This window comes from Struthio camelus, chromosome 6 (assembly GCF_040807025.1).
Source record: "Struthio camelus isolate bStrCam1 chromosome 6, bStrCam1.hap1, whole genome shotgun sequence".
In the NCBI taxonomy this organism is placed as follows: Eukaryota; Metazoa; Chordata; class Aves; order Struthioniformes; family Struthionidae; genus Struthio; species Struthio camelus.
Window position 1 is genome coordinate 27486646 of NC_090947.1, and position 26087 is coordinate 27512732.

At 43.4% G+C, this 26087-nt stretch overlaps 1 protein-coding gene across 3 annotated transcripts in view; it reads left to right on the forward strand.

The window, feature by feature from the left end:
* Positions 1-4972: 4972 nt before the first annotated feature.
* The window catches only part of LY75 (lymphocyte antigen 75), a 48365-nt gene continuing 27250 nt past the window's right edge, over positions 4973-26087 (forward strand). For all 3 annotated transcript variants that reach the window (XM_068948803.1, XM_068948804.1, XM_068948805.1), the window contains exons 1-13: positions 4973-5139; positions 7509-7883; positions 8776-8949; positions 9227-9391; positions 9901-10011; positions 12340-12480; positions 14265-14453; positions 15237-15394; positions 16283-16393; positions 17774-17862; positions 18235-18407; positions 18579-18775; positions 20015-20157. In XM_068948803.1, the coding sequence (XP_068804904.1) occupies positions 5055-5139; positions 7509-7883; positions 8776-8949; positions 9227-9391; positions 9901-10011; positions 12340-12480; positions 14265-14453; positions 15237-15394; positions 16283-16393; positions 17774-17862; positions 18235-18407; positions 18579-18775; positions 20015-20157 (2111 nt within the window). In that variant the 5' untranslated portion in view covers positions 4973-5054. The remainder of the gene's footprint in view (positions 5140-7508; positions 7884-8775; positions 8950-9226; positions 9392-9900; positions 10012-12339; positions 12481-14264; positions 14454-15236; positions 15395-16282; positions 16394-17773; positions 17863-18234; positions 18408-18578; positions 18776-20014; positions 20158-26087) is intronic.

Genomic DNA, 26087 nt, shown 5'->3' on the forward strand with positions numbered 1-26087 from the left:
CTTAAAGACTTTGTCATGATCTCTCCATATCCGACTCGCTAGATGGTCGTCACCTCACCTTTGAATTTTGCTGAATTTCTTTCATAACCACGTACGGATGGGTTTGGAAATCAAATCAAACTTGTGTATATAGCCCCCAAAAAAGGCCTTTTGGCCACATTTATGGTAAATGTTGCAATTGCCAAGTCTTCTGTTTCTTTAACGGTCGGCACTGACCTGAGCCCAGACTTTTTCGTGTTCATAATGTATGTTTACAAAGTTTTGTGTTGAAATGTTAAGAGGCTGTCTCCATTCAAATTTGCTTCCATGAAAATGTCAAAATTATATTTGCTACTTACTGAGAATCCAGAAAGAGCAAGTTTTCATTACAAATAGTACTTTCACAGACAATCCTTCTATTTATAGTATAAAATCAGAAAAGGGGTCATTGGTGTGTAAATAATACCAGACAAGTAGAAACCACAGATTGCAGGGAATAAGTCTTACTATGAGTCTTTGCAGTAATATTTCAAATGTATTTGTTGCTGATGCTTTCAAAGTTTAGCAGGCACTTTACAGAACATGTTCTAATATTAAACTTAGCAGCAGAGTTTAGGTAGGCCTGAAATCTTTTTCTCCTGGCTGCTTTGTGATGGCTCTGCCTTTCTTCTTCTTCACCTCTGCTTCCTCTGCCCTAGCAACTCTGGTGAGCCCTCATTTGGCTTTGTTTCTGTTTTTTTTTTTTTTTCTCTGAAGGCTTGGGAATTGCAAGCAGCAATGTTGAAAGGTAGAAAAAGTAGTAAACAGCTATTGTTCGGTGTTCAGATGCCACAGTTTCAAAGGTGCTGCTTGGGGGAGTGGAGAAGGGCAGAAATTACCATCTCCAGAGCCTCTTCCCACTCCTGGGAGATGCTGGAGGCAGTAAATCCTTTCCTAGCATTCCCTTTGTGCTCAGCGGCATGTGGATGTGCTCAGCCTAGCCAGAAAAACTGGATTACAATGCGTTGGTTGAAAAAGAAGGAGGATGGTTGTACACCAAAGTAGCCAAGTATTTGATGTGGTTACCAGAAGAGAGATGAGGTGGAGATTTGCAGATAGGTAGGTGTTGACACTTTCTGCAGGTAATGCTATTGTTATAAACATATGAGCATAAAAGCAAGGAAGATATTTGTCGATGAGGAAGAAAGAATCCAGCTAGAAATACAAGGCTGTTAGTCACAACGTTGGCGCCTCCTAAGGCTTTTTTGACTAGAAAGGCAGTGTCACCTGCTTGGAAGCACGAGAAAAGGCTGCTGTGCGTTACTGTCAGCTCCGCGGTGGAGTCCCTTCTGTCTCTGAAATTCTGTTTTTGGTTATCTCTACAGGCATGTTTGAAGTTTGCTCTGCTATTAGTGCCACTTTGCAATGAGCTCTAGGTATTTCTGGGGAGGTGATAATGTTTGTGATTTGTAATACACAAATTGCTCACCGATTATGCGGTGAGTAATGTGGCTGTGCAGCGCATATTAAATTGCAGAAACCTCATGGATAAGACTAGGATAACTCCTTTAAAAATTGAGTTTTGACACTGTTAGGTTTTTTGGTAAGCTTTGGCAGAAGATCACTTTTTCAAATAATAGAAAAACTGTACAAGATCTTCAGTAGGCTATCATATGACATAAATATATTGATCTTTTCTGCACTGTGCTTTCCAAAACACTCATATGTGGGGTTCTTTTGTTTGTTTTCTGGGGTTTTTTTGCAGAGTGATTGCTCTCTTTACAACACTGTACCTTGAGGAGGAATCTTTTTAATCCTCCTTTTCTAATCTGGCATGGTTAAAAACATGCGTGACAAGAGGAGGAGAACACTCTCCCATTGGAGAAGGACACATTGCTTCGGTCAGAGGGTCAGTAAGTTCAGCAGAAGAAAGGCTGGCTGCGTGATCTCGGTGTGTGAGATACTGCCTTTGAGCGCTGGCTCCTTCAGGAAGAAGAGCTTTTCGCCATTTTAGGCACGGAGAAAGAAGCTGTACCATGGCAGGAGAGGAATGGGAGGACTTTCCAAGTTTGGCTGTCCATAGGAGTGTTATCCAGCACACCAGAAACAGATACCAGTTGTGTAAATGTTGATAGGCACCAAGCCTTTATGCAAATTGCTATTGCATGCTGACTCTTCCAAGGTGAGCAGCCGGCAGCCTGGAAGTTACTGGAGGCAACTGGTAGTCTGAGAATGGACCTGGGGGCTGTTTTTTCTGGGTGGGTTGTGTGGATTTCTGCTTGAGTTTGTAGGATGCAGCTCCTGGTTCCTGGGAGTATCCTTCTGTAATGAATATTTGGTCTTGCTATTTTGGATCTCACCCAAGCTATACCGAAATGATATTTTCCAGTGCCTAGATCCTTCTCATTCCTGTAGCACTGGTCCATAAATCAGTGTGTCATACAGAGCTGAGCGTTGCCACTGTGGGTTTTTCCCTGTGCAGGCTGGCAGGTAGACCGAGAGTCCTTTGCCTTAGCGGGGGAGTGCACAGCATCAGAGAGCCCCAAAACTGGGCATTGTTAACCACAGCAACTCTGTGCAAACCCACTGAAGGGTTAAAAACCACAGCTTGCACATGAGCTTTTAAGTGATCATTTCCACAGACCTCAAAACGTTGTCCTGCATTTTTTTTTAATATTCATAGAAGACAAAGAAGGAAGAAACTACAAAGCAAAAAAGTCTGATTTTTTTAAACGTTCTTGATATAAAAAGGAGTGAAACTACTGAATACATGTTGAAATTTGTTGTTGTTTTCAATAACTTCCTATTTCATAACTTCTGTCATCAAAACACTGGCTCCTTGCTTTGTGCAGGGATCAGTAAAGCCATTTAACCAAGCAGTTGCACAGGTCTGAGGCTATATTCGCATCTGGCTGCTGCTTGACTGGGGAGCAGAAGGAGGGGAGGTATTCTGGTGAGCAAACAAAGTCTGTAGGTTGTGTATCTCCCCTTATATTAATGTGTGAGAGAGTCAGTTTAGGGCACATAACGCACGCATAACTGAAATGGCACGAAGCAGTACAAACAGCTTTCTTCCATATCCTTAGGCATTCTTTAATTCTTGAGTCAGGATCAGGGCCTGATTCTATGTTTGGTGATTTTAGCATGGTATTTTGTAAACAGATAAATGAAAAAGGACCTCAAACTGGGAGTGCATTTTGCAGCGTATACATATGTTAAGAGCTCTTAAGAAAACCCCCCTCTCTGTTATTAATATATGTATTTGCTGATAGATATGTTTAGTAAATATACAGTGCACGCTATTAATTTCAAAGTTTCTCTCTTACCAGCCCTCCATACCAAAACTGGGACAGTCAGTTATTTAATTAAAAAAACATGCATTCTGCAAGATGCCTATGGAGGCAGGCTTCAGACCGTGTGCTTCTTGCTATGGTGCTTTATTTAAAAAGATAAGACTTACTGTCCCACTACATATTTAATTTTAGTTTCAATAGCTGGCTTCTGCATCAGACTCTCCAGCGGGGAATTTCTGCCTTCCACTCTCTGCGTGGACGCTTCAGAGTTTTGCTCTTCCGGAAAACGACCACTTTCTTGCAGCAGTTTCCATTTTGCTGCAGCTATAGACCCCTCTCAGCCTGAACCTGCTTTTTGATGTTTCTAATAGCTCCTGCCTTCTCAGTGAGGTCTCACTCTTTCGTTTCCAGAAGGATAGAACATTTGCTTAATTACAGATGCCTGGTTTTGTTCGCTTTCTTTCCGGTTCGGCTCCGAATCTGGCACACCCTCAGCTCCTGCATTCTCCGACGAGTGTCCGGATCCTTAAGTGACGGGCACGTCTGAACCCCGCGCCAAACAGCCTGCGCGTTGCACCTCCCGTTTTCATGGGACTCTAATGCTTCTTCTCTGAATGACTTCACCTCTAAGTCTAATCAAAATAGATTTTGCAGCCAAAAAAAGTTTTTATTGTAATTTTAAAGTGCTTTCTCTCACAGCTGGGATTCCAGCTATAGAGCTATTCCAGGTTAGACCCGAGGAGGGAATGCACAGCTGTGAACAAATTCAATTTTACTTTACAAGTTTTCTGTCAGTTTTCTATTTTTCTTTGTTCCCCCTTCAAGCCAACTGCTTGGCTGTGTCTTATTTTTGGTATCCGTAACTTCCTGTATCCAGCATCATCATTTTCTCAGCAACAGTTATTTGAACTGCTCCCAGTCTCATTCCCTCCTCCCCCTTCCCCGGCAGAAACAGATCAGAGTTACTTATAATTTTAGTTTCGGCTGCTAGAAAACTCTGCCTATTGGAAAGCCTCGCGCGGCTGCCTGCCACAGTGCGTGCTGTGCCCTCTCGACTTCGGCACGAGTCCGGTTGGCACCGCGGAATTAAAACGCAGTTTTGCGACCTGGCTGCGGGGCGGTCTGTGCCGGGGGCCGGCCAGGAGCGCGCTGCCGCGGAGCCGCCTGCCCCGCCGCCGGCGCCCCCCGCCCGCGCCCGCGCTGCGCGGGGCAGCCAGCCCCGCCGGCCCGCCCCCGCCCCCGCCGCGCCCCCTCCCTTTTCTTCTTTTAGTATTAAAGGTCTTTTCCCACTTACACTTTCACTTTCGTTCCCTTTTATTTATTTATTTTTTCTGATTACTTCTAACTTTGATTGCTGTGCGATAATTAGGTCTGGTTCCTCACTTTTTCCCTCTTCTAATTTCCCTTTCTTTCCAACTTTCCCCCCTTAGTTTTAACTTTGATTTCTATGGGGGAAGCAGGTCTGTTTCTTCACTTTTTCTCCCTCATTTTCCTTCATTTCCCCCCTGAAGACTGCCCTTTCAAAACAATTTTTGTTTTAATTTTTCTTAGTTTCGACTTCACTTGGGGCCGGCCCCCTTCCCCCCCGCCGCACTCCTGCGCCGACCCCGCACACCCCGGCCGCCGGCCCGCCCCTCGCCCCAAACCCGGAGCCGCTCTTCTCCTGGCAACAAGTGACGCCGCCCGGGGCGGACCAATCCGGCCGGCTCCTCCCCGCGCCCGGCCAGCCGGCAGAGCCCCGCAGCAGGGCGCCCGCTCCGCTCCGCTCCGCGCAGCCTGCGCGCCGCGCCGCGCCGCGGGAGGATGGCGGGGGCGGCGGGGCGCCGCTGGGCCGTCTGCGGCCTGGCCTGGCTGCTCGCCTGCTGCGCGGCGCGCCGGGACGCCCCAGGTAAGCCGGCGCCCCGCTTGCAGAGCGGGAGGCGCTGCGCGGTCGCGGGAGGCCTCGGGGCGCGGCTCCCGGCGCCGCTGGCTGTTGCGCAGGGTGGCAGAGTCCGGCCGGCTGGAAGTAACGTGGGAAACGCGCGAGGAGGAGCGAAGAAGGGAGGAAACCCCAGCCGCCCCCCTCAGCGGGCCGTCCGCGGGGTGCCCCCGGCCCGGCGCTGCCATGCGCGCTCCCCGGGCGGTGCGCGCGGCGGGGTCCGCCCTCGGAAAGGCGGCCGGCTGCGCTGCGCCGCGCCGCGCCGCCCCCCGCCCGGGGCTCTGCCGGGCGCCCGGCCGCCCTCTCCCACCTCGGGGTTTAGGCGTGCGGCGGAGGGCAGCGCGCCGGAGCACCTGCGCGGCCCCGGTCGGCTCGCCGCTCTCTGACAGCTGCTGGCGGAACGGCCCTTGGTCCTGGGCGGAAACGCGGCCGAGGTTTCGGTAGCGCGGAGTGACGGGGGGCGGCGGCGGCTGCGCTGCCCCCGGCCGTCTGGGGACGCGGCGGCGGGGGCGAAATTCAGCCGGCGTGAAACTTTCTGCCGTTTCTGTTCGCAGCCTTGCTGTGCGTAAGGCTCTATTCCGCCGCCCGGAAAGCAGCTGGAGAAGTTTCACGTTTAGCCCAGCCCGTTGGTAGCCAAAGCGGGAGAGCCCCTGGGAAGCGAGCGCAGCTTTCTCACTTCACAGCTGCGCCTCGTGTGCTTTTATAGCCTTCTACAATAACCGGCTCAGTTCTGTAGCTAAAAGGCGCCTGGTAAAATTTCATAGCAAGAGTAATTGCGCCCTGATGCTAATACTGGTTAGAAAATTATTAAACATAAGAGATTTGGTGGGAAAATAATCAGTATTTTTTTCTGGGGAAGCTTTTGAAAAGTAGTGGTTTTTCTCTTGCTGTAAGAGTGAAGATTGTGTGGGAAGAAGTGAAAGAAGAATGAGGAAAGGGGATGCCTGAGAAGAGGTAGGGGCCAAGTCACCAAAAGTGGAAAAGGAGAAGAAAGTTCAGAGGGGAGAGAATAAAAAGCAAATAGTAAAAGTACATGTAATGATGGAAAAGCTCAGGGTAACAAGCGACCACAAAAGCAGAATCTGTTGGTTGAAATGTCTTTCTCAGTTAATAGGGCTAAAGAGAGGGTTGGTTAAAACGTGCCACCGAGGGAAAGTCACTCAAGAAGGTTGCTGACTTACAGATTCTTCTTTGCAGTTTGAACATCTCAGTACGATTTAGACACCATTTGGCACTTATACCATGGAAAATTCATGAGTATACTGGGCCGTAGTGGTAAAATTCACAGAATAACATCACTGAATATTTTCCTTGCTGTTCAGCCAAAGCTATTAGTAAGTCACGTTAAGAATGGGATTGGCAGTGCATTACTATTAAGTACAAAACGGTACTCAGCAGATTCCTTCCTTTAAGCAAAATAGTAGTAGCCTTGTGGGTCTGGGACAGCAGAGGTACTTTTCAGCCTGGTCGGTGAAAGTGTTGTGCTGTGGGAACATCTTTGTGACGTGGAAATGGTTTTAGGGCCTTTTTCCCCCTACTTAGCTTAAACTTCCTGCTACTTCACATAGAGGTGTTTTTATTACTGGCGCAGGTGTCAGCTTATCTCAGTAGAGCTATCCGTGTATTTTTAAAATCATTTTTAATGACAGACTAAGTTGAAAATGGAGCTAGTATTCCTGTATCATTTTGAAAGTGATACTCCTGGTGCTCTGTATGGTGTATTTGGAGCTCTGCTTTACTTAACTTTTGCGGTGAGCCAAATATTCGTTCCAAATGGTTTTTTTTTTTTTAAAGCAATCCTGCAGTTGTGCCCACATACCCACAAGCTGGTTCAAATATGAGCCCATCATGCTGTGTACCATATATGATGCTTAAAAAAAGTACTGAGTGAAGACTATTGCTAACTGTATTTTATGCTACCGGCTGTGCATTAGTGCATTTAGTCATGTCTATGGACGTGAAGACAGAGTTCTTGACCTAGTGAGCTTGCAAATTAATCGAGGGTTAATCCAATCGGTATGCGTTAAAATTAAAAGCGTTCCCATTGATAGAAATGGGCTTAGAAGAAGATCTCATTTGTCACCTAATTTTACAACCGCTTTGAAAGAGGGTTTGTTGTTGTTGTTGTTCCCTAAATAGAGGCTATGCGCTGAAGAGCAGGAAAATGTACCTCCTGGAAACCTGCAGCTTGTGTAGAAAACAGCATAATGGATAAAGAGCAGTTGCTGTACTTTTCTGGTAGCTTATCTCAGAATGCGACTGCACTTTTAAAAACAAACTTCTTGTGGAAATGGTACTTAATCACACCTATATATGAATGTTTGTGTCTTCATATACAGGCAATGATGCGTTCACCATTCGCCATGACGTACTGAACAAGTGCATACAAGTTAAAAACTCACGGATAGTGATAGCTGACTGTGAGGAGACAAGCGAAGCTTTATGGAAATGGGTATCCCAGAATCGCCTTTTTCACTTGGGGTCCCAGCAGTGCCTGGGACTCGATATATTCACCAAATTGCCGTCTCGCCTGAAAATGGTTGACTGTAACTCGGAGCTTATGCTGTGGTGGCGATGCGCCGATGCTTCCATCCTCGGTGCGTCTCAGTACAAGGTGACCATCAAGGGCACTTTTGTAACTGCAAGCATAAATGCAACAGACCAGTGGAGAAGCAGCAGTTCCTCTGATGACATATGTCGATATCCTTACCACGGTAGGTTTGCACAGGGGCTTTGGAGGAAGCACTTCTTTTTGCTCCCTGTTTTTTGTTATACATATATGCCAATCAGTTATTAAAGTTAACCATATAAAGGAGCTAATCAATATAGCAATAGTATATTTTGTTGCAGAGAGCTATTAATACTCACATGTGAGACTTCACCATTTTTAAGAAAACAAAAAACATATACACAACTGCAGAAGTTTCTTTTAAGTGAGTGGCTTTCTTAGCCCTGGGTACCCCTCCCCGTTCATTAGTGAGGCCCCTTTAAAATATGAAATATCAACCACTCTTTGTCAGAACTGTAACTGTCCTCTTCACAGCGGATAGGAATTTTGCTGTTAACCTAAATGAGAGGATTTGAGGATACTTTCTTCCCTGGTAGGCTGTGCAGTCCAACTCATGGTGTGCTGCTAGCTCGCAGCCTGTTGACCTGTCAGGAACCATCGGTTTTCTTTACTCTCATAATCAGTCCACTTGCCTGGGAGGCCAGTCTCATCTGACGTTTTGGAAGAGGAACTGGCAGAGATGGTGAACGCTTTGTGTCCTATTCGATCACAGAGTTTTCTTTGTATTTGAGTTGTTCAGAGTGGCCAGGCTGAAGAGCCCCGTGGGCTCCCGTTTGAAATTTATTTTCCCTCTCCTGCATGCATTGATTTCCTAGCGCTTGGAAGGAGGAGAGTACAGGAAAATATTTTTCTCTCGCGCATCTTTCAATTCTGGCGTTGTTGCATATTATCTTTAACAACAGGATATGGTGTTTTCAGACCACAAGTGTGACTTGCCTACTTTGAAGTTAACTGCGTTTGTATAAGCAGTAACCCTTATTTGCTCTCCTTTTCTCCTCCAGATGACTTTATCTACTTCTTTGCTTGCTTTTTCCTAGAGATTTATACCAGAGATGGGAACTCCTACGGAAAGCCCTGTGAGTTCCCCTTTCTGTATAATAAGACCTGGCGTCACGACTGCATTCAGGATGAAACGCACGCGGGTGGTAAATGGTGCGCCACGTCTGAAGATTATACTCGTGACGGCAAATGGGGAATCTGCTTACAACCAGGCATGTTGGGTTTCTAACTAGATGTCCTAAAAGAGTCCTGTCACCTCATGTACGTGTAGCTCCACCTTGGTGTCGCAGCTCACTGTTAAGCTGTGTAGAGCAGATTCCTTTTCTACTGCAGTGTTGACAGAGCAGTCAGTGCACGTTTACTTTGCAGTATTGTGTGATTTCAATATAAATATACATAGACGTTCTCTGTTAAAATTTTTGTTGTGAAACTTTATGCCATTTCAGTATAGCTACAGTTAAAAGTATCATGTGTGCTTGCTTTAAGCAGAAGATGGTTGTCATGATATCTGGGAACACGAGCCGGAGTCTGAAAGTTGCTACCAGTTTAATACGCAGTCTGCTCTTTCTTGGAAAGAAGCTTATATTTCATGTCAAAGACAAGGGGGAGATTTGCTTAGCATCCAAGATGCAACTGAATTAAGTTACATACAAGGTAGGTATAACTATTGACCTAAGAATATAATTATTGGCAAATAGCATAAAGTGAAGATGGCATTTTAGTTTCAGTCTTAAAATTCTGGGTTGAAACTTGTTGATACTTAAAACCCTGTGATGCTTTAATTTGCAGAGCAAAAAAGAGTTGCTAAACTCATTTTACAGACTTTTTATTTAGCTGTGTGCTTTCATTATAGTGACTGGCTCTTGTTCATATCCATAAGGAGTAGATTTTTTTTTTTTTTTGGCAGTGTGTTAGCAGCTTGCTCTGTTGTTTTGGGAATATAGGATAAAATGATAAATATATGAAGGCATTGGAGGGGAGACTTGGGTGGGTGGATGTAGGGAATTTCTCCTCCATTCAAGAAAAGTTGCATATATGATTATAGTATCATCAAGCAATTTTTTTCCTTTGAATGCCCTTTCAGATGACATTTTTAAATTAAAGGTGACCGATAAAGGATGAGCATTTTATACTAACTATTTTCTTTAAAAAAAAATCTTCAGCTAAGGATGACATTGCTGAGATCTTTTGGATTGGCTTAAATCAACTGGACGTTTCTGGAGGTTGGCAGTGGTCAGATCACAGACCCTTGAATTTTCTCAACTGGCATCCAGGTAACGATGTTTCCGGTGAGGATGATGATATTCAGGACGTGAGCTAGTATATTACTTTGTGATGGTGGAAGTTGTTGTTGTTTCTTCCCCCCCCCCCCCCCCCATTCGACTTCATCAAAACAGACGCTGTTGTTCCGTTTCTGTTAAAAGTTGAGAAACATCCTTTCTTCCTAAGCAACGAATCTTGCTATCTGCACTGAATCTATGTTTATGGAAGATTGGGTTAATCTCTAATACAGACTTAACTTAAATAGGATCTTTGAGATCCGTTTTAGCAGCAAGTCAGCTGTAGATTCCATTGCTGAATTTCTCTTCCCGCTGACAGAATGGCATTGATTTCCTTCGAATAGTACAACTCTTCAGGTATGTGCAAGAGCTGACGTTCTGTAGAAGGCCTGACGTACGTTTTTAAACTTAAAGGTTGCCTAAATTTCTTTTTAGGTGAAAATGAAAGAAGTACAAAACCTTTGGAAACCCCTTATTTATGTGTGAGAATCCTTGAGGAATAATAATGAGGAATACTGAACCTAATATTGCTTTGCTGTTCAAGCTAAATTTGACCTTTTTTAAGTTAGCCTGTGACATGAAATCTGTGGAATAAGAAGTGATTTGCCTTACTTTTCGAAAGATTTACTGAGAGATTTCTATAAGGCTTTTCCAAAGACAGTTTTTCTTTTGAAAAAGTTTAAGGACCTTTCTGCAACTCGCACTCTCGGATGCACCTTTTTCTGCAACTCTTATGACACTGTGTGACTGTATGCAGAGCTAGAGGCTAGACTATGCTGAGTTTCAGTGGCATAATTCCGTCTGCAGTCTTGGCAGGCATGCTAACGTTACCTGGAGGTTACAACTTAAATATGCAGGTGTGAAAGTGTAGTAAACTGTGTTCTGAAGTCAGTGGTGTTATTTAAGTTACTGGACTAATCATGTCATCGGAAAGCTAAAACTGCAGTTTCAAAGCAATAGGGACTGGACACTGGGAGGAGAATTCTGCAAGTTTTGTGGTGTTTGAATTTGCTCATTTGCACTCTTTGGAACAATGATGAAAGGTAAACCTTGAATACTACTAAGTGATTTTTCTGCAGTTACAGTTTGCTTTGAGTTGAGCTTTTCTGTTCCATATTGGTAGAGGCTTTATTTATTTATTTAAATCTGTATTTTCCAAGTTGAGACTTCTGTGGTTATAAAAGCAGATCATTGTAACTGAAATACCATTAGGAAGGCACAAAAAAGTAAGAATTAAGTTTTATCTCGGAGGAAGTCAGTGTGTAAAGTGCGTTTTATCTGTCAGTTGTGTTGTAACTGATTTCATAGGGTCACTGAACGTTGCAAGGCGGAGGGGACCTCCGGCAGTCCCCAGTCAAACTCCTGGCTCGTGTAAATCAGGTTGCTCAGGGCTTTGTCCAGTCGAGTTTTAATATCTCCTAGGATGGAGATCTCGCAGCCTCTCTAGGCAACCTGACTGAGTGTTTGACTACCCTTTTTTTGTTTTAAAAACAGAGCAAAACAAAACAATTTTTTACTAGTATCTAGTAGGAATTGTCCTTGCTGCAAGTTGTGCCCGTTACCTCTTGTCCTTTCACTGTGCGCCTCTGGAAGGGGTCTGGTCCGTCTCCTCTGCGCTCTCCCGTGCAGAAGTGAATGTCAGCAGTAAGAGATTCCCTGAGCCTTCCCTGGATGGAGGGCAGCGTGGGGGGAGCTAAGGTGCGCTGTACAGGGCGCAGCGTGGATTTGCATTAGGGCTCACAGAAGGAGAAAAAGCTGAAAGGTACCATTGGAAGGGGGCTGCCGAGGGAAGCTGGGGGCTCCAAAAAGGGTCCTCCTTTGTGATGTTATTAGTTTGGGGGCCTTGTCTAAGGCTTCCCTTAAGGTAAGGGTTGAGAGAGAGCGCTGAGTGGCAGTTGGAGGGAGGCTGGACCGGGGCTGCCGAAGGAAACTGAGGGCTGCAAAAAGGGTTCTCCCCTGAGATGTGCCTGGTCTGGGAAAGTGCTCAGCCAAGGGTTTGTTGTGTTGTAAATAGAACATTCCTCCTGGTTGTGTGATTAAACATTGGACTAGAAGGCCGGATTCTTTGATTCTGTAGCTTTCTCTCTTCCAAAACTTTCTGTGGGACCTATGGTAGGACAGGGGCCTTCATTCGAAGCGTGTTGCGCTCTTCAAATAGGAGATGCTGTAATCTGCTGTAATATGTAAAGTATTCCTTTATTATTGTTCCTTTATATATCCTGTATTGGGGGGGGAAAAAAAAAGCCACAGTCTAATGATTGCTTAGATGGTTTACTGTTAGATAACTTGTGCTCTTCTGTTTTTATTTCTTTCTGTCCATAGATATGCAGAATCTGTCCCCTTTGGATGGGACTAGCTGCGTGGTGATGAATGCTACCTCAGGTCAGTGGCAGAGTTACCACTGTGGGACTCCGCTTCCCTATATTTGCGAGAAGTCATTCCAGGAAGTTTCAAAATTGCCAGGTAGGACAGCTTGTATATGTTTGGTTTTTTGGTATGTTAATATGAGAGAAATGTTAATTTATGAGGTCTGTTTTCCCCTCCCCAAGACCTCTTAGGCAATTTTGCCAAAACGCTTTCACCGTGCCTTTGCGTCTTTAAGCAGATCAGAAGCAAACACTCTCTGCTGTGACAAGCTCAGGCATCGCAAATGCCCTTCCTTTTTCTCGGCTTTGTCATTCACGCACTAAAAGCACTTCCCATTTGTCCTCTTTAATATTTTCCCCCGTGGCTTGTACCTTCTTTCATGTTCTCTGAAAGTCTGCCGCTGGCTGTTGCACCTCACGCCTTCGCGTCACTGCTTCTAGCCTGTTTCTCTCACGGTTTGCCTGTATTGACGTAAAATGGCACCTACCTGGGGCTTAGATCAAACTCTGAACTCAAATGCGAGGTGTTAAATGACCTTACTGTCCTTTGAAACCAAGCCCAGCACTGGGAGCCAAGAGTGCCTGAGTTGGTAGCTGGCCCAGTGTGTAATGTTTACTTGGCCCATTAATTTTATCTTATAATAGCAGTCGGTAACAGAATAAGAAAAACAGAACAGTTTAAGGCGCTATTCTGTCCTCCTTACACACACACACACACGCCTGCGCACGCACATGCTGTCCGGCTGTGACATCTACTTGCATCCGTGCTCTTAGTTGTTCGCTGCACCTGGATGTCTGACCCTTCCCGTGTCCGCTGCCTGCTCTCCCGTGTGTGCTTTGGCCTTGCGCAGTTCCCAGGGCTCACCGTCCTGTGGGAAATCCTCACTGGAGGGTGCAAGTGTCCTTGGGTGTGGAGGAGAGCTAGGGAGGGCATAAGAGGGATGAAGCAGGATCCTGGAGGTGGAAAGCATCACGGAGTGTCCCTGGCTGTGGCGTGTTTTCTCCAGCTCCCTTGGGGAGGCGTGTGCCTTTACTGGGGGGAAAAAAACTGGATAAGCTGTTCAAATTTAGCTAAACTGCTTCAAACTTGTAAATGATTGCTAGAAAACTAGCTGTTAGATCCCCATCCTTATCTGTTCTCTGGTTCCTCAGTTGGATCTGTGGAGATGTTACTAGTGCTTATTCTTGTGATTTGTGTACTTTATACCATGTTTTGAACCAGAAAGGCTTTTAACGTGTACGTTACTCAGCATACATGTAAAAAAAAAAAAGTTTGAATTCTTAAATTATTCAATATTCAGAAAAAAATCATTTAAGACTAAGCATTTGTTTACTTATGAGCGGTTCAAAATTGTTCTGTTGCATGGTACGTCAATGCATATAGATAATGATGTGCTATAAAAGTGCAAACCCCTGCCGGAACAAAACGACCAACTTCTTGTTTAAGCTGCTGTCCTGCAATGAAGTAACTTGTTTTGCCTCTATTTGCCTCTGAAATCTTTTGCTCCAATTACTTCTGAACCTTTTGCTTATACTAAAACAGGAATGAATTCCAGCTTTTTACTTTCACTCCTGCTAACTTCTTTCTTCTTGTGCCCACATCGTTGCCCCAGAACGTTACTAATCCCCATAATGCTGCTCAGTCGAGACTGTTTGCTTCACTATATTTATAGTGATGCTGTCTCGAAACATTAGAACCGAAGAGCTGTGCTATTTATCTGTGAACATGTTCCGATTGCTCTTTTCTGGCTGTTTTCAAGGTGCTGCAAGATTTAAAAACATGTGAAAGGAGAAGAAAAAAAAAAACCTACAACAAACCCAACACATTGAGCTATTCAGTGTAAAACAAGGGCCTCTAATTCACTTTTTCTTTACTGTCAGAGTTTTGGAGGCACTTGGAGACTCGCTGTAATTCGGGCTGGCTTCCCTACAACGGCTTTTGCTACATGCTGGTAAGCAACCAGGCACCTTGGAGCGCAGCGCATGAGTTGTGCAAGGCAAATCAGAGTGATCTCATCAGCGTGCAGTCGTTAGCAGATGTCGAATTGGTTGTTACAAAGCTTCATAATGGTAAGTTGGGATACTTGGTGTAAAGGTCAAACACCAAGTGCTGTGCACCGTAAATTACAAAATGCTTCCCTGCTCTAGCCTGTGACTGTCGTAATCTCTAGCTTTTAAATAAGGAGCTAATGCCAAGCTCGTGCCCAGGCTTGTGTCACTGTTCAGGTCCAGACCTTCTGTATTAGCTCTTTAGGAAAAGGAAAGCGAATATTCTCACTATAAGAACTGAAATTAATACATCAGTGGTTTAAGTAAAATGGTAGAGGCTCGGTGGAGTAAGGTTACTCCATTGATTTCCGAGGCAGTATTACACTGGTTTTTGTGCATTAAAGTTTGACTTCCCCCCCCCCCCATGCACATTAATTTTGGATTGATCTATATTATTATTTATTACTATTTCTTAATGGACTAACCTCCTCCTATTTTCCTAATAGATTGTGTTTAATTTTCTCATTCAGAGAGGTTTGTAGATAGAGACGGTCAATATTTGACTACTGGGTCACTGAACGAATAGACGTTATCTGTATTTTCTGGTGTTATCTTTTTGTCTGCACTCTAAAAACGAGATTTTCGGATGAGTGGGTTTTTTTTTTTGTCCTTGTACGTTTATTTCTTACTTAAGACACAAGATATATGTCTCAAATCCCCGTTCTCATTGTAAGAAAAAAATTGCAGCATTTACTCTGTTCAGTATAGTGATGAAAACTTAATTTTGCTAATTTCATGTTTCTTTACAGTTAGCTTGTATATTATTCTGAAACTGTAGGTTTTTTTCCTCATTTTAAATCACAGATGCAAAAGAGGAAATATGGATGGGTCTCAGGAATGAAGGTGTACCAACTTTGTTCAAATGGTCAGATGGCTCAACTGTGTTTTTTACCTATTGGGATCAGAATGAGCCGAAAGTTCCTTTTAACAGCACCCCTAACTGCGTGTCGTATTCAGGAGAGGTAGGAATAAAGTGTTGCTTTGTTAGGTGTGTGGTGTGTTCTTGTTTTGTTTTTTCATCATAGCAGAGGCAACGTTGATGTGTGTGAAAGCGAAGAGAGGAGAAAATCAGATAACCGATTTTACTTCTGGAATAATCTTTAAAATACAGGACAAATTAGCTATGTATTTCTTAATGTTACGGAGCCGCCACTTGCTGGTTTGTCTGCATGGGTCGTTCGCCGCACAGAACGGAAAAGAACTGCTCACAGCTCTGAGGCTGCCTCTGCTGTTGGCCAGCCTGTTGTCTCTGTCGCTCTGTGTTTTGGGTTACCACATCCTTGCGAGGCTGTGGCAGAGAGCTAAGAAGGAGGTGGGCTGAGGTATTGCAAGCAAAAGCTGGATTCGGTCATCTCCAGGACCCGTTTGCGCCACCCTGTCAAAGGATGTGTAGTGAGGTACCTAGGTGAGAGAAGAGGACAGGCGCCGTGCGTAGTGGTCGAGGACAAGCAGAGGGAAGCCAGCCATATCCTGTTCTGGAGAAGGTGGAAAATCAGGGCGAGCCGCTGCTGGCAGTGAAGCTACGTGCCCCACTTCTCCGAAGTGTCACCCCCCCCCCCCCGGGCGAGCTGAGATCCCCCTGAAGCCCATCCCTCTAGTTAGCAGCACCCTGGCCTGTTCTTGCCCCTTTCACCGGTGATCCAGAGTTGTCTCCGTGTTGTCCGCTTTCTCTTGCCTTTCAACGCACGCACACGTGCATGTAATCCAGGGTATCCCACCTCCCCTGTTTTTGCCACCGCTGCCGCACGTAACCCAGGCGTTCTGCCTCTCCCCCTTCCAAAAACTCTGCACTTCCTGGAAACAGGAAGATTCAACATTTTAAATACTTTTTTTTTCATTGCTTCCAACAGCTGGGACAATGGAGAGTCAAATCCTGTGAAGAAAAATTGAAATACGTATGCAAGAAAAAGGGAGAGATTTTGAATGAAACAAAATCAGATAAAAGCTGCTTGTTGAAAGAGGTAATAAAAGTCTGTGTTTCTTTTACCTTCGCTTGAATCAGAAGCCTGCATAAAGTTACTTATTTTCCCTACCTTCTTGCATGCCAACTTCTAAAATAAAAGTGATGGAAGACTTCAGCTTAAAAAGGGTATGCATATAACATGAATCCAGTTTGGTACGCCTTCGTGTTAACCAGGCACTTGGGTATATTAGCACTCTGTTTATGGTTGAAAGTATTATGAGCTTGGAGCCAGGAGGGAGATGCTGTATTTTATTTATTTATTTAAAAAATAACAAAACCTTTTTTTTTTTTTTTTCAACCAAATAGGTTATCACTAATGCTATTTGTCTTGTTTTTGCTTGAAATATACTTTTTGAATTAGGGTAAGTATTTCGCAACATAACCTTATGTGGAGATTGATAAATGAAAAAGATGAGGTTTCTGGGTTTTTTTTTTCACTTGGCTCCCGTCTTTGTTCTTTGACTTGAATAAAGGTTTGTTTTGTTCAGTATAACACGTGTTAAAACATAAATAAAGCTTGCAGACTTCTTTTCCGTTTTGAACTGTCTTGGGGTGGTCTTACTAGATACTTCAAAGTTCTTTGGTTCAGTTTTCAATGTGGCATAGTGCCTGCAACAGAAAACACATTTGCCCTTTATCTTTCTGTACAACCTGAGGGTGTTTTTACTCTGTCTCTTCAGAGATTGCCAGCATGTGGAATCATAGCTTCCCTTGATATTCAGATAGCAGCAGCCCTAGTAGGCTGGCAAAGAGGTAACACATAATAAGGAAATTGATATTCCTTGAAATTTCAGTGTAAATATAGGGGAAAAGATCTGAAAAATTGAGCATTTCTGCAAGTTCACAAATTTTCAGTATAAAAATGGTTTTTGTTTTGTCTTGGATTTCTTTTTGTTTGTTTTTTGCATTTTGCAGTAAAGCAACGCCGATAACACCCTTTTATCTTTCCTCTGTTTTAATCCTGGCCTTGCTGGAACAGCATCACAACGCCTATTGTTCTGATACGAGGGGACCAGGCTGTCACGCTTGTGTCTCTTTCTAAATGCACATAGCAATTAGAAGACTGTGCACAGTTGAGCTCAAACAGTGCTGTATTTTATTCTTGCGGTTGAATTATTTCTTGGAGCTCAGATTCTGAGAGTTTCAGTTTCTGTTCCTCATATGGAATATGGATACTGGAATATGAATCCTTTATATCTTATTTCCTCCCTGACTGAGCAAATAGATGTCTGATGCGGTGCGTTTCTTTTTTGTATATAGTGTGTCGGCTTATGGGCACCAACCAATGTTAGCGATGATTCCTTTCCAGGAGGCGGGAGAGATCATAATGCCTAAATTAGGCTGTTATATGTAAACATGTTTTTCAATCTCTAACCAGGGGTGGGAGAAACATGGAAACTTCTGTTACAAGATTTATAAAACGGAAGTATCGTTTGGAGCACAGTGCAATCTTACAGTAGTGAACAGGTAAAGTACAGCTCTATGCTTTATGTGTGTATTTTACAGTAAGTTCCTGAAGATTCAGTCAGAGGTTAAGACCTCTGTGAGCCAGACACTGTAAAAAACCAACCAACCAACCAAAGCAAAAAAAAAAAAAAACCCCTACAGTACAGAACCTTCTGGGAAGCATATTAGCTGCCAGCCTGCTAACCCCATAGTGGATGGTAATGCTCACTCTAGAGTATTTAGAAATGTTATTCTTGTAGAGTACAGTACATACGGGACTGCCTGGACAACCGCTTGAAGTAATTCAAGTAATAATTTGTCTGGTTTTCAAATTGACTTGATAGCTTCAGATGTCTTTCTAACACTGACTTGAATTAATCTGTGCGTTTTCAGGTTTGAACAAGAATTTATAAACAGTTTAATCAGAAAATACAGCAAAATTGAAGAAAAATACTTTTGGATTGGCTTGCAAGATCTCAGCCAATCGGGAATATATTCTTGGAGTGCGGTGGATGGGGAAAAAAGTGAAGCTGTGACATATACTAACTGGAATTCAATGCAACCGGGTAAATTTTACAGTTAAAACAAAAACATTATCATTTGCCATTGAGCAAATATCGGAATACCGTGTTAAAGGACTCCCAAGGATGACACAAAGTAGTTATTCAGAAACCTATGGGTTTTTGGAAAACCAGTCAATATTTTTAAATACTTTTTTTAATTGGCTTAAATCTTAGAGTTTTCAGGTGGATGTGTGGCCATGCCCAGCGGGAAGTCTCTTGGAAAGTGGGAAACTAAAGACTGCAAAACCACTAAAGCATTTTCTATCTGCAAAAAATACATTGGGCCTCCCAAGGAACCGGAAGTGCTCCCGAAGCCGACCGATCCCTGTCCTCCTGGGTGGCACAATGGATCTGGCCTTGCCTGCTACAAGGTGAGATGTTACTCCTACTGGATGTTAATTGTTCATTACCGTCTTGCAGCAAGCGTGTGGTTAGCCGTTTTATGGCTTTTGGCTGTTGTGATATGTCACAGTGGCTATATTGCAGTGAGAGGAGGAAATTGGTGCAGGTTGCGGTTAGATGCCTCCAGAAGTTCCTATGCGTTATCCTCTGCAGCTTTGGAAAGGTGCAGCGTGCCTCTGCCAACTCTGTCTGCAGCCAGCTCCGCGCGTCAGAGCTGAGCGGGGCTCTCAGGAGCCCGGTGCTGTTGGAGGGTGCTCTGCCCGTATCCTCGCCCGCCTGCCCCCATCCAGCATGTGGATCCGCCTGCAAAGGGAAAGAAGGTGCTTTGCATCATCTTCCCCTGCCCATTTCTTTTATGTTCTCTGAGGGTGTAGACTGGGGAGCTGTGATTTTTTTGTTTGTTTGTTGTTTGTTTGAATATGGATGTGAAACTCCCATAAAGTGCAGCCTCAGTTGTATTTTACTGTTTTTGAAGTGAAAAATGGAAGAAGAAGCCACGTTCTTAGGTGCAATGGCTCAAATAAGTTTGCATTTAGAAATACGTCTGTTCTTAATAAGAGAGGGGGAAAAAAGTTAATACTGAGGTTGTTTATTGAGTAGTTTATTCAGTATTTCTGTTTTCAGTGTCTGCACTGACCTCTGTACTGGAAACAGCTCGTGCAGCAAAGTGGGGAAACCCAGCTTGAAAAACAATGGCACGGGCAAGGATCCCAAACGGATGGCTCTAGCTGACGTGCAGCGTAGCTGGCCCCGTCCAGCTGATGGGATGTGACAGCTAGCCCTGGCAGTTTCTCCAGAACTCTTAGTGACTAAGCCTGTGTGTGTAGCAGACCCAGCTAATAGGAGTTGGCTTGGATAAAAGGCAAAGGGGAGAAAGTGAACGTGTTAGCTGAGGTGTATGTTTTATTCCACGAAACCTATAATTTGGCTTGCAATTTTGGAATGAGTTGGAAGGTGTTTTCTAAAATCACTTTGGTAAAGAAAAACAGACAAATTCTGTCATGTGGAGTACGGAGTCTGGCAACTGTCAAACAAATCTGAAAAAAATACAATAATTGTTAAGGAGTCAAGTTTAAAGTCAAACTCGCTCCCCATGGGGGTACCTGTTATTCATCCCTACAGAGGGCGTCCGTATTTGAGGTCTGCAGGTAGCTCGGAAACGCTGTCGCTTCTGCTGTTTTTCACTCTGATTTTTGGCTGTCGTGAAGTTCTTCCACAGTGAAAGAGTGCTGAGGACCAGGACCTGGGAAGAGGCGGAAAGGTTCTGCGAAGCCCTGGGAGGCCACCTGCCTAGTTTTGGTCATTCAGAGGAAATCAAGGTGCTTCATTCTATCCTGAGAAAAATCATCAGGTAACCAACGCGCCGTGGGCTATGATTGTGATTTCAAGCACAGCAGTAGATAGCAAATGGTGCTGCTGACCCCATATGGCAAGTATGAGATAGTGTACATCCACTGTGTTTCCCACAGTAAAACCAGCTAGATGTGGCATTCGAACTGCTGGTCATGTCACTCCCTTCCTGGAAAATGTCAAGGGAGTACAGCTTAGGCAAAAATCTCACATCACTAGAGGGAGCGCGAGAAAGAGAGGCTTGCTTTAAGCATCTTCCATTACATTAAAATAAGTCTATGTTGTTATAATAAATTTTTCCTACTTTATGTTGAATTTTGGTGCAGCTGGGTGACAGTTGTTTCTATTCTTCACCGATACGTTCTTTAGAAGGGAACTATTATTTCAGTTTTTCAGATGGATCTTACCTTTATTTATTAAATGCTTCCTGACTAAATTGGGTCCTATCTTTTGAACATGTGAATAATGTAGTTTCCAGCAATCTGGCTGGCACAGATCCCGTTTGGCATAACTGCGATAACACTACATGGGCATTAAATGTGTGTGGCGTGTTTTTTTTTTTTTTTCCCCCCTGCTATCAAAAAAATAAATGCTACATAACTTAGGCATCTTAGAGGGTTTTGCAATCAAAGAAACAGTCACTGCAAAGCTTTACGAGGCGTTAGTGCGGTGTCAGATCCTTGCACAGTGTATTTCTTGATTGGCAGCCTGGTCTTGCAGAACTTTGCCAGCGTAAACTCAAACGCTGCTGGTTACATGATCTGAACTTTTCATCCACAAACTAAATGAGTGTTACTTTAAAAGCTGTCAAGGTACGACAACTCTGATGAATTTTAATACTTGATGACTGGAGAGATGCCGGCTTGAAAACCCAGTTTGTCTACAAAAATTCACTTCTATCTAGAAACGTACAAGTCATGAAAATTACCCAGTCAACTTTACGTCAATAAAAGACAAAAGCAAACCCATATGCCCTATAAATAGATTGTTGAGCTTGCAAAGGAGTCACAAGTGGCTTTTATACTAAAGCGATTAAATTCCCTGAAATAGAAATTAGTGCACAAATTATTTCTAGCTATAAATCTTATTATACTGTTTTGCAGTCACAAACTTTGTTTTATTGTACCTAATATACTATGAAACATGGTTAAAGAATTAACTTTTATTTTCCTTCTTAGTATAAGTAGTTAGTATCACTTTTCAGCTTGCTGACCGTGTCTGATATTATAGTTAGTGGCCGTTTTTTGTGAGGAGTTCAAAGGTGGAGAATTTTTTCCTCTTTTCAGAAAGTCGGCTGACACAGGATGCTATGGCAGTTTCCGTATATCAGAAAAATCTCACTTAGCCTGAAAGAAGGAAGGTCCCAATACTTCAGTAACGTTCTCTCAGACCTGAAACGGGGGGCAATATATTGAGCATAGCGTTAATGAGCTGTGCGGTCGGAGCTGTAGTTCTGTGTGTGTCAAATATAACCCTCAACAATTTTTCTCTTCTTTTTTTTTTTTTTCCTTTTTTCATCTGGGCTAACCCCTTTCTAAGCTTCCTGCGCAGAAATGCTACGTATTTGATATATTCTGAACTCTTTTGAACTTTGTTTGTTTAATTAACTTAGACAATTCATTGCATTATATACTTATTGCAATTACTCCGAGGGGGTGGTTCTATAAAGTATTTTGGAGATAAGAGTGGTGTTTTCTGAAAATAAGCTTATTTGGGAAAGGAGAGAAGAAAACAAGTGAATTATTTTACCAAAAACAAATAATCTGGATAAACAGGAGAAATCATCGTATGATAACGTTGGGAGCGATCGGCTGCCACAGTGTCCTGGCACCCAGTTTGTCCATTTTCCTTGCATTTTCTCAGCGCAGACTTTTGCCCTAAAATGTTTGTTCAGTGCTGTCATTGCTGCTCGGGGAAGGAGCCACACCTTGGCTTTTTTGGTTCCGGGTTTTTTCTCCTCGCACAGTTCTCCTGTGACTCATTGAGATCTGTTTGTCTTTAAATGTTAGCAAAAGTCAGTTTGGCTCACCAGGAAAAGGGCAGCTTGCCTAGTCCGTTTTGTTCTGTACTCGGATTCCACCTTAGAGGCAAATAAGAGCTAGAACTGCTCCAGCCAAGTCAGGCAGTTGCTATTGGAAAGGAAAATAAAAGTTGTCTGCCAGCCTTTGTCTGTTTGAGAGAAACATGCGATAACCTTTTTTTGTTTGGTTGGTTGTTTTTTTTTTTTAACCTCAAGGGACATGATGCAGGCAGAAAAGATCCAGTTAACTTGCTTTCGTTCTTTAGAGTTGGTTTTTTTGGAGCGTTCTGCAGCTTATAGCTGGCAGTGATGTTGCAGGCCAGGAGGGTAACAGCTTGGATTGGTTTGAAGTAACATTTCAGTGAGGATACCTTACTGTGAAGAAATCAATTGTCTCTTATATACACGGTCCTGCTTCAGTATTTGTTCTGAATCTAGAAAGTATCGCTGATACTGAAGTTTGCAAGAAGTGACTGATCTTATTCTTGATACGCTGGCCGCACTGGCAATAAAAGCTGAGATGCGTGTTGTAGGAATTGCATTGAGGCGGTTCCTCTACCCTTCTGCTAGAGAAGGGGTGATGAGCAGGACGGGATGCAGCGCGGGTAGCCGCCCCTCTCAGAGGTGGGAGCGGGGTCGGGTGAGCTTCCCTCTCAGGCCAGCGCTGCTGTAGAAGCAGCAGTCTCACCTTCCCTTCCCGCTCTCCTTTTAAGTTGCACCATTAGGATGTTGGCTCAGATGCGTAAGTTTTTGTCGGTGTTCTCCTGCTTGTTGAGAACTTGTGACTACAAGTCGCAGTGACTTCATTTAGGCTCTTAGCCTTGTGTTGGAGCTGATGTAAGGGACAAAAAAAAAAAAATCTGTTTTCTATTTTAGCAGTTAGAACACAGTAGCAGAAAAATTCCTACTGTTTTCTGTTACGTTCTCACTGATTTGTAAATAGTATTTACTTCTATGCATCGCTAGTTTTTATGAAGTTTTAGTTCTACATGAGAGAAAAGCTCCTGGTATTCTGCAGGGTTTGTTGGAAATTTAGGGACTTTCGTCTTCAGTTATTGTGGGAGTCCAATGTAAAGCACAAATTGCACCTATTTTTTAGGTTAAAACCTCAGAAAAAATCTAAGTTTTAGGCAGTTCCAGGAATGCAGTTCAAAGAACGCTCTGGCACAGTTAAGACCATTGTGATATCAGTCTGCAGGATGGATTTAATATGTTTTGCAGTGAGGAGACTGACATCTGAAGTACATCCAAACTCCTTGCTGCAAGCTTAGTCGCAATTGAGAACGAGTCTTAATTTATACTCACGTAACATGGTTGGGGGAGTTCTTCTTTGGTGTATGCTGTGATGAGGTGATAGTATAAGAAAAGCCTTTTGATAACCCTCTGAAATTAAACTTATAAGCGCTGTCAAGAGTAGTGTAGCGGTGGCTGAACTGCTCATGTTCATGTCTGAGCAATGCCAAAAGGAGCAAAAAATGTGCAATAACGTAGAAGTGCCAGATCAGCTGAAAAGCGTTGTTATGTTTACAGGCCAATTATTGTAAATTGGAAGGTTTTATTTATTTGTTTATTTTAAATAGAAAGCCCCAAACAGTTGAAAGATTTTGAAAAATTGCTCTAGTTCCTCTGGTAATTACTGGAAATCCCTCTAAAATGAGCGTCTCCAAACTTTCACTGGTAGGTATTCCTCTGTGATGATCAGTTGCTTAAACCGCACTAAGCCTGTAGGCGATGGCTAGGAGGGGGAGAGTGAAGTGCTGCCTGATTAGCTGTATAGGAATGAACAATCAGAGCAAAATAAAGTCCTAAAGGCAAGTTGCCAAAAGCCACTTAGCTGTTAGAAAGCTGTAAATGTTTTGCTCGTGGTTTTCCCTCTGGAGTGATACAGGGTACCTAGGCGCCTTAAAGGCTCCTTACGTGAAATCACGAAAAGACTAAAGAATATTTATTGAATGTGAGACGCTCACAGTGGTGTGATCACACTGTCACACTAGTGTCAGAAGATTAGTACTGGAGTTAAGAAAAATACTCATCACAAAGGAGATCTGTTGGTGGCCGATTCTGTTTCTCCTAATGAAGTCACTTCCAAATAACATGCTGTTGCTCTTCTTAGATTTCATGTGCTTAGCCTGCATGCTCTGGGCTAAGCTGTCATTTGTTTTGTAGCTTTTGAATCCCAAGGGCAAGCTTCCAGATCTGGTTTTATGAACCCACTGTTGGAATGTAACTTTTTCAGACCAACACTAAAATAAATGTCTTGGAACCTCATCCTCAAGTTCTCCCGAGCTGTTTCAGCTGCTTCCTTGGTGCTACACCCGAGGATACTTCAGGGTCTGTTCAGCGTTTTTACGGTGACGTGTGCAGGAAGGCAGCAGCACATCTTACCAAAGAATTTCTTAACGTTGCCAGGGGTTTTCTGGACGTTGTCCACACAGGTGAGCCTGAGGCTGCCTTCCTTCGCTGGCCAACGCATAATAAACATCTATTGACAAACTTACCAAGGTCTGTCTTAAAACAGTGTGATAATTTGACTGCACTGCTCTTTTGGGAGTCTTTTCCAGACTCTGCCTCTGCTGGTCAGAGAGCTCTTTAGTATCTTGAGTCTAAATATATTTTCTGAGTAGGAACTCCTTCAGATACAATGTCCTTTTTGCTCAAGTAGCTTTTCTTCTTGGGGGTTTAGTCTGCTGCTGTGTTGTAAAGAGTAATTTTATTCCATCACTGTGTTGTTTTTCAAGCTTAGACAATAAAATTCTTAATTCTTGTTTAAAAAATTAAACTCTCATTGCCTGAAACGTCCCATCAGCGCCGTGTTGTACCCGTATTTGGTACAACATGAATTCAAGCAATAGTATTCCAGGTAAAGTTCTCAAGAGCCCTGTACGGCGGCATTAATACTTTACTCTCTCTATCCCAGCACCTTAATGTGTGTGCCTTTTCCACAGCTGCACTGCAGTGTGGTTTCACCCCTTCTGTGATTTCATAGAAAACTATCTTTCTCCCCTCTGCTTCCAGCTGATACTATCATTCAGCAAAAGGTCTGTTACCTTTCTTGGGCAGGGTAGCTGAATGGAGTGTGTTACTCTAAGTGTCAGTACGCAGCACAGAAATTAATACTTTTAAAAGCAGAGTAAAACTAAGCTTGCAGTTTGACCCGCGCATTTCATTTTGTCATAAAATCTTTAGACTAACAAGCAATAGTAAAGAACATGGTAAAGGTTGCTACTGCAGATTTAAGTAAACCCCTTTGTTGGTAATGACTTGTGTCAGAATAGCTGAAATTTTCAATTTAAACAGCTCCTGTTCACAAAAACGAACAAGTAAAACATGGAAAGAAATACAGTTCTGATTCTAATCCTGTAAATTAGGGCAAATTCTTACTGTCTCTCTTTTAAGCAAGTATTGGAGTCCATGGGGTTTATGTGCTCTTTTATGTTGGTGGGTCTTTTGTGAAGGCACAAAGTTGAAATATGTGCCTGTGTTTAGTTTGCTTCTGTCAATGACAAACATTAAGGGAATATGAAGCCGGTTATTCTGTGTGAGTAGAGATTTTGGTGTGGTTTGAGGAAAAATATATTTGAGTTGATGGTAGAGAGAGACAGACTGATAGGCAACCTGGAGACAGCCTGGAGAAGAAGAAGCAAGCCAGACAAGACTCGTAGTGTCGTTCTGGAAGAACAAAATAAAAAAGAGACATTGGTATCAAGTAAGAACTGGTGAAGTGGTGATGGAGCAAGCACAGAATTAGTTTTCTCTGTGGTCAGGGAAAGATGACCTACAAATCCTCTTAAGCGAAAGTGCAGAAGAGGGTCTAGCTCTTGCACCCGTTTTCCTTTTTGGAAGTGCTACAACTTGCAGTACTAAGCTTTGGGCTTGCTGCTTGATCCCAAGTAATGCAGTGAATCAAGTCA